Consider the following 7,711-nt stretch of genomic DNA (forward strand, 5'->3'; position numbering starts at 1 on the left):
CCGGGGAAGGGGCTCCAAGAAGCACAAGTTGGCGCTGGCCCCGGACCAGGCTGTTGTTGTTCTCAACGTGGTCCGCCGTAGAACCATAAAAGCAGAGCGGGGCGCCCTCCTCGCCAGAGCCCAGCGCGCACGCCCAAGGAGCTCTGGCGGAGGCGGCGACGCTCGCGAGGCCGACTAAACCCGCTCCGAGACGGTCCCCGCTTCGGCTACCTCGCGTCGGACTCCTGCGCTCCGGCCGACCCCGCGCCGGCCCCGGCTCGGGACCCCCGCTCCGGCCGGCCCGGCCCCCACCCCAGCCCTGCCGCCCGGCCCCAGGCACGGCCGCGGCCGCTCCCGCCTGGAGCCGCCGCGCGCCCCCAGCCCCCCGGCGCCCCCGCGGCCCCTCGCCTTTCTCTTCCCGGCGCGGCCCCCGGGCTTCCGCGCCCCGCCCGCCACCAACCCGCTCGCCACCATGTCTGTGGAGCTGGAGGAAGCCCTGCCGCTAACGACCGCCGAGGGGGCGGCCAAGAAAGCGGCCAAGGCCGGCGGCTCGACCTCGCTGTCCCCGTCCAAAAAAAGGAAGAATAGCAAGAAGAAGAACCAACCAGGAAAATACAGCCAGCTGGTGGTGGAGACCATCCGCCGACTGGGCGAGCGCAACGGCTCGTCGCTGGCCAAGATCTACGCGGAGGCCAAGAAGGTGGCATGGTTCGACCAGCAAAACGGGCGCACCTACCTCAAGTATTCCATCAAGGCGCTGGTGCAGAACGATACGCTGCTGCAGGTGAAGGGCACTGGCGCCAACGGTTCCTTCAAGCTCAACCGCAAGAAGCTGGAGGGCGGCGGGGAGCGGCGCGGAGCCCCAGCGCCCGCCTCCGCCCCGGCGCCTGCTGCGCATAAGGCCAAGAAGGCGGCCCCGAGCGCGGCCCCTGCGCGGCGCGCGGACAAGAAGCCCGCCAAGGGCCCGCAGCCCGAGAAGCGCTCGCACAAGAAGGGTGCCGCCTCCAAGAAGGACAAAGGCAGCAAGGCCAAGAAGGCGGCAGCCGCGGGCGGCAAGAAGGTGAAGAAGGCGGCCAAGCCCAGCGTGCCCAAAGTGCCCAAGGGCCGCAAGTGAACGCGGGGCCCCGGCGCCCGCTTTTCCACCCCGACTGCACGTAGGTTTTGCGCGGGGCACCGGCCCGGGCCGCCGTGCGCGCTCCGACTTCAGGGGACCCGGGCCCGCACCGGCCTGCCCATCCCCCGCGTGGGAGCGTTTTTTTGTTTGCTTTAGATTTTTGAAACGGCCCTGGCGATGCTCCTATTGGCTCTCGCCCTTGGCAACGGGTGTCGCCTTGGTTACCGGGCCCCGAAGGCCGCGCCGCGCCTGCGCGCGAGGACGCGAGGCCGCTCAGTCCTTCCCGCCCCCGCCCTGCCTGTTTCCGGGCGCGCGCCGAGCAATCGCGCGGGGCCGCGCGGCGCTCTTTTTCTCGTCGCCGTTTTTGGGGCACAATAAATTGTTTAAACCTTTGAACCGCTCTTGTTTTCTTCCGAGTGGAGTAGGGTTGGGCGTGGCCGCCTCGGGGCTTGGGCTGGACGGGGGAGCGGGTCCCCAGCATCCCGGATCCGTTAGAGGTGCAGGCCCGGAGCCCGGCATGAGAGGGGGCCGGTTAGTACCCGAAGGAGGTGTGGAGTTTACCTTGGTAGATAGGCAGTTGGGTCCACCGCCTGGGGGGCGGGGGAGCGGGGGGTCTGCGGGTTAGAGACCTTCACGTCTCACAAGGTCACCGCACGCTGGGCCCTCACAGAGCTTACTGCGAATTCAGTGAGACTTCGTGTTACTGTGACAGCGACAGTGGAGCCAGGTTTTGGTTCACTCACCACTAACAGGTGTGGTCTGAGCAAGGCTCTGACCCTCCTGGAGCTTGTAAGTTACTCTGGAGTGCACACGGGACCCAGGGTTACAGACAAATTGGCAGGAATGACCCTCAAGCCTGGGACACCCTCCCACCCTTCGTGTCCATCTTATGGAATAGTTGTGCCTCTAGTTGGGCACTAGACTTGAGGCCTATTCTGACAGATGCTCCTATGAAGGGACAACCCTCCAAAACAGGGAGAGCCCTGGAGCAGTGGAAAGCCAGACAGCATTCTAGGGTAGTGCATATGCACAGACCAGGCTGAGCAAGTAGGTGAGAGAGCTGCAGGGGATCTCGCCTAGAGAAGAGGCCCTGGCCGGCAAGTGACCCTGACCATGGCCTGGCAGCCACTACCCTCCTCTGGCACACAGGCTGGGTAACAGGGCAGACCCTTCCCACGTTGAGCAAGTGACCAGCCAGTCCCACTTCAAATCTCTCTCCACCCTGCTGCAGGTTCTCCCCACTGCTTCCTGCCGCAGGGAACTGCAGGGCCAACTGCCAATGTGTTATTGCCCTGCCCTGGCCTGGGCCCAGGGCACACAGCAGCGGGCCAAACCAGCACAGGTGCCTGCCCTGCCCACGTTTCCAGTGTGGGAGAAATGGGGAGACAGAAGTCACAGGGGTGCCACATCATTGCCCTCAAGGCAGAAGCTCGGAGAGAGAGACTTGAGAGCCAGATGGGGCCCTGATCCGGCTGGCATTAGGGCAAAGGCTGTTTTCAGTTCTTGGGAACTCCACCCACCTTGTCAGCCCCCGTCCTGGCCACTTACTGATCAGTAACAGCATCATCTACTTTGCAGTTTTGATTTTGGGGCAGTGTGCCCAGTACCCTGCTGCAGGGCCACCGTGCCAGCCTCGGCCGGTCCCAAGCTGCCTGCAGAGCCAAGCAGTAGGCCACCAGCAGCTAGCAGCAGTGAGAGGCCGCAGCCTCCCCAGGGTTCTGGGGGATGGCGCTCCTGGCCAGCTAAACAGGAGCCCTCCCATTCCACACCCTCTTTCCCTAAACCAGAAACCCGAGCCCAGATGCCACCTGGGCTCACCCCAGTTGTCCAAGTCAGCATCTGAGGCTGGGGCCTGGGGCTTGGGTTTCTGACACTCTCCTAGGTTGCCCTGAGGTTCAGAGAGGGTTGGAAGGGCTGCAGGGACCTGGGCACGTGGACACTGCTCCTTCCTGCCCAACCCTTCACACTGAGCCACCTCCCCTTCCCAGAGTCCTCCCTGACCAAAACTCCACCCCTACTGACTCTCTATCCTTTGAAGACATCCCGTGAGCTCCAAGGCCCCAAAGTGCCCTTCAGGTTGGCCTTATGCCACACTGTCCTTCCAGATTTCCCACTGAAATCCGCCCTTCACTGCTCACACCACCTGGCTCTTCCAGCAGCCTCTGGCCCTGATGCTGCCCCCCACACCCTTGTCACCACCGCCCCCCTCCATTCTTTGAAGTCTTAGCCTCTGGCTTGTCCACGCCAAGGCCTATCTTCTCCAGGTAGCATCTCTCATTCTTCTGATAATAAAAAGCACTTTAATTTTCTTCTGGAGACAAACCGCTCCCCTACTCTCAGGCCACATGGCTCTGGGGGGTCTGACCCTACCAGTCCCAGGGATGGTTGTGTGACCAAAGACCTGGCTGTTGGGTGTTTAGTCTGTTCCTTGGCCACAATGATTGGAGAAACTGGTTCTTGACCCCAGTGAGTTCAATGAGTCAATCCTGAGACTTCCTGGAACTAGTGAGAAAGAGGTGCTCTCTCACCCAGGATCACTAAGGGTAGGGACACTGGCGCCAGAGCTGCCAGTGGCCATCTTTGTCAACACATAGGGAAAACCCACCTGAAAAAAGAGTCAAGACATAAAGGTGGAGCCAAGAACTAAGGACATTAATGCAGCGTCTGGATCCAGCCATGCCTGAAGCTACATAGACCTGGCTATTCTGTGAGCTGATACTTGCTTTTCACATAAGCTAGTTGAAATTGGGTTTATGTCCCTTGCAATCTGGTCTCTCATTCCTTTAACTCGCTTTATCCTCCCATGCCCATATCCTGGACCTTGTCATCTATTCAAATCGCTCTTCCTCAAAACCACTCTCCTAGGGTCCCACTGTCCTCCACCCACAGGTCCCCCACCTTCCCAACTTGCTCACTCAGACCCTTCGGCCGAGCTGCATCTCTGTAGGTGGGTCCCACATCCTGAAGTTGAACGAACACTCGGTGTGTGCCAGGCACTCTCAGGAAGGGCAGAGACCTCAGCCTCAAGACAGCCCAGCGAGGGAGGTGTTCCAACACTCACCTTACTGGTGCTGAAGGTGTATTTTCTGCCCTGACACCACACTCAGCTCCTGCACAGAGCGGGGGAGCTCATTTACTTACTGTGTCTCTTGGATTTGGCTTCAAGGGGCCTCAATTTCCAGGTGAACACTGAAGGCACGTGACACTGAGGCCCTGGAGGAGGTATCCATTGTGCAGCAAAGGAGACAAAAGACTAGGTGGTTTTCTTGTCTGTAAGATAGGGCACAGCAACAGCCCACGCCCGCACCCACCGATGGAGGGGACTTGGGTGGGGGGCCCACAGAGGATGAGGTCAGGGTTCTGAGCCTGGGTCCACCATGGTCTTTCCTCTGGAAGAGAAAAAAACAAGAGAAAAAACAAGACTGTTTTCTCCAAGCCTCAGTGCCCTCACCTATAAACAGAGCCAAAAAAGATTTCTCTTACTCACCTGTTGACCAGGGCAGTCTGAACACACCACCCCTGGCCAGGGTCTCAGGTTTCGGTCTCTTGCACCCCTTGGGTAGCGCTCTCTCCTCCTGTGAAGCCGCTTCCTTCCTCTCACAGGGCTGGGACCCTGCCTCCCTGTGAACCTCCTCAGGATCTCGGGTCTGCTCTCCGCACTCCTGGGTTCTACTTCTCCCTGGGCCCCGGACAGCTCTGCACACACTGCAAAGGCCCCTTTCCAGGTCGAGCAGCCTGAGCGACCCAAAGGATGGGGTCTCCACCCATTCAACTGCTGGGGACCAACCCAGCTAAAGCTGTCCTCTGCCAGGGCAGGGCCTGGCACTTAGCACAGGACTGAAACCCAAGTCCATGTTGCCTCTGACCTTGGCGATGAGGGTATCCTGCAGAAGCTGAGACCTTTCATCCAGAGCTCAACATGTCCACACCTGGCCCAGTAGTCAGAAAAACTGAAGCAGAGTCCAGGGAAAGTAGAGTAATTGCAGGCCCAGGTGCCACTTCCCAGCAAGGAGGTAAATTAGCAGCTCACCAACCAACATGGTTGCTCCCTTCCAAATCTGGCAAGAATCTGCCTGTGGCCCACCCTACCGGGAAACCTAGCAGCGAGGGCGCTCTGGGAGAGGTAGTGCAGTGCAGCCAAACTGACACAGTACGAAGCCATCATGGTTCCCCACTACAGAATGGGTGCGTGTGAACTGCACCAGGGTCTCAGACACAGAGGTGCACAGGCCCCAGGCCGGGCAGACAGCCTGCCCAACTGGAGGACACAGACCCCCCTGAAGAGAGGCAGTGATCACCCAGTCCTGCTGATGTTCTCCAGGCAGCAATGCAGCGGAATGTGGACAGAGCTTCCCACCTTCTCAGACCTATTAGGAGCACCTCCTGAAAGTCTCTGATTTCCCCTCCCGAGGCATGGAGGGGCGTGGGCCATCCAGGGAGGCCTGGCAGGAGGGTGCCCCGGCCAGCAGTGGTCCCACACGGGGCTCAGTCATCAGAGCCACCTCCTGAGAATTTTTTTTTTTAATTATTTCTTTTGGCTGCGTTGGGTCTTTGTTGCTGCACGCGGGCTTTCTCTAGTTGCGGTGAGCAGGGCCACTCTTCGTTGCAGTACGTGGGCTTCTCATTGTGGTGGCTTCTCTTGTTGCAGAGCACGGGCTCTAGGCATGCAGGCTTCAGTAGTTGTGGCGTGCAGGCTCAGCAGTTGTGGCTCGAGGGCTCTGGAGCGCAGGCTCAGTAGTTGTGGCGCACGGGCTTAGTTGCTCCGCAGCATGTGGGATCTTCCCGGACCAGGGCTTGAACCCGTGTCCCCTGCATTGGCAGGTAGATTCTTAACCACTGTGCCAGCATGGAAGTCCCTGCTGAGAATATTTTATGTGGAAACTATAAACTTCTTTTTGTGAAACCTCTCACTTTTAAAATGTGGGCTTAAAAAAAGAAATACTCCACCTCACACCCATTAGGATGGCTACCATTAAAAAAAAAAAAAGTGTTGGTGAGGGTGTGGAGAAACTGGAACTTTGTGCCCTGTTGGTGGGAATGTAAGATGTTGCAGCTGCTGGAAAATGGTATGGAGGTTCCTCAATCAAACATAGAATTGATCCAGCAATTTTACCTCTGGGGACACACCCAAAAGCACTGAAAACAGTGACTCAAAGAGAGATTCGCACACCCATGTTCATAGCAACGCTATTCACAACAGCCAAAAGGCGGAAGCAACCCAGGTGTCTGTCAATGGATGATGGACGAACAAAGTGTGGTCTCTACACACAATGGAATATTATTCAGTCTTAAAAGGAAGTTCTGACACTTGAGACAACACGGATGAACCTGGAAGACAGCGTGCTCAGTGAAATAAGCCAGTCACAAAGGGACAAGTATGATCCCACTTACATGAGGTCCCTAGAGGAGTCAGCTTCACAGAGACAGGAAGTAGGATGGTGGGTGCCAGGGGCTGGCGGGGGATGGAGAGTTAGTGTTTAATGGGCTCAGAATTTCAGTTTTGCAAGATGAAAAGAGTTCTGCGGATGGATGGTGGTGAGGGTTGCACAATAATGTGAATGTATTGTATTTAATACCACTGAACTGGACACTTAAAAATGGTTGAGATGGTAAATCTTACGTCCTGTGTATTTTACCACAACTAAAAATAAATAAACACTGTATGGCCCAAGCAAAATCACGTGTGACTCCATGTGGCCTTCGGTCCCCACCTCTGCGATCACTCACCTTGATCTTCTGTGTGGGCTGTTCTGGCTGCATCACGAGACAAGAAGCTTCGAATGGTGGTGTCCTGATGGAGCCGGAGCCAAAGTACGCCACACAGTGATGACAGCAGAGACCAGGCTGCCCGTGCTGAGGGCCTGCACCAGGGTGACCACCTCCTCCCACAGGGCTGCTCCTAGGACCCCAGAGCCTCGCACAGTGCACCCTGCACATATGTGCTTCCCTATTCTCACTCACCTCCTCTTGCCTCTCCCAGCTCCTGGCTTTCTTCCGGCTGCCTCCATCAGGGGCAAAAAGTGTGGCACTGGGGCCCTGCCCCAGCCTGGCTGCCCTATAAAACTTTTTGTGTTATTCAGTGTGATTATCCAACCCCTTTCACTGAAGCCCCAGCTCCTCCAAACAGTCCTTCAGCTTCCGCTGCCTGCTGGGAGTGTTGCCTGCGGAGCCTGCAGCATGCCTCTCTTCCCTGGAGCCCCGGGACGCAAGGGGGATCCTCACCCATCACCACATGAGGGACACCATGACAAGAGGTAGGTTCTCGGTCTCCAACAACCAGCGCCTGTGGCTGTGGGATCCTGGGAGTTCAACTGTGAGCACCTACTCTCCTGATTCAGAGACGGGCAAACCAAGTCTCAGAGAGAGCCAAGGACTTGGTCAGTTTTGTATGTACTAGGGACCCTTCCATACAGCCCGAGCCAAAGCTCCTTTCCCCAGGGAATGAGGTTCCACACCTCCCATCGCGGACTGCTCCTCATTCTGGCTAAGAAGAGGTAGAGAGTCTGAGTCCACGCATTACCCTCTCTGGTTCCCACCACCGACCTACCCTCTGGGCTCTCCTGGCAGCAAGCAGGGTCTTGTCTAAACTCTGCAAACTGAGACACCGTTCCCAGGCCA

General features: G+C 57.9%; 1 protein-coding gene across 1 annotated transcript; it reads left to right on the plus strand.

Annotated features, from left to right (window-relative positions):
* The first annotated feature begins 93 nt into the window (after window positions 1-93).
* On the plus strand, window positions 94-1,475 carry LOC101282626 (histone H1.10). Its single transcript, XM_004284339.4, has one exon. It carries the CDS (start codon window positions 452-454, stop codon window positions 1,091-1,093), a length of 642 nt encoding a protein of 213 aa, XP_004284387.1. The 5' UTR covers window positions 94-451; the 3' UTR covers window positions 1,094-1,475.
* Window positions 1,476-7,711: the final 6,236 nt, after the last annotated feature.

Source organism: Orcinus orca, chromosome 10, assembly GCF_937001465.1.
Source record: "Orcinus orca chromosome 10, mOrcOrc1.1, whole genome shotgun sequence".
NCBI classification, from domain to species: Eukaryota; Metazoa; Chordata; class Mammalia; order Artiodactyla; family Delphinidae; genus Orcinus; species Orcinus orca.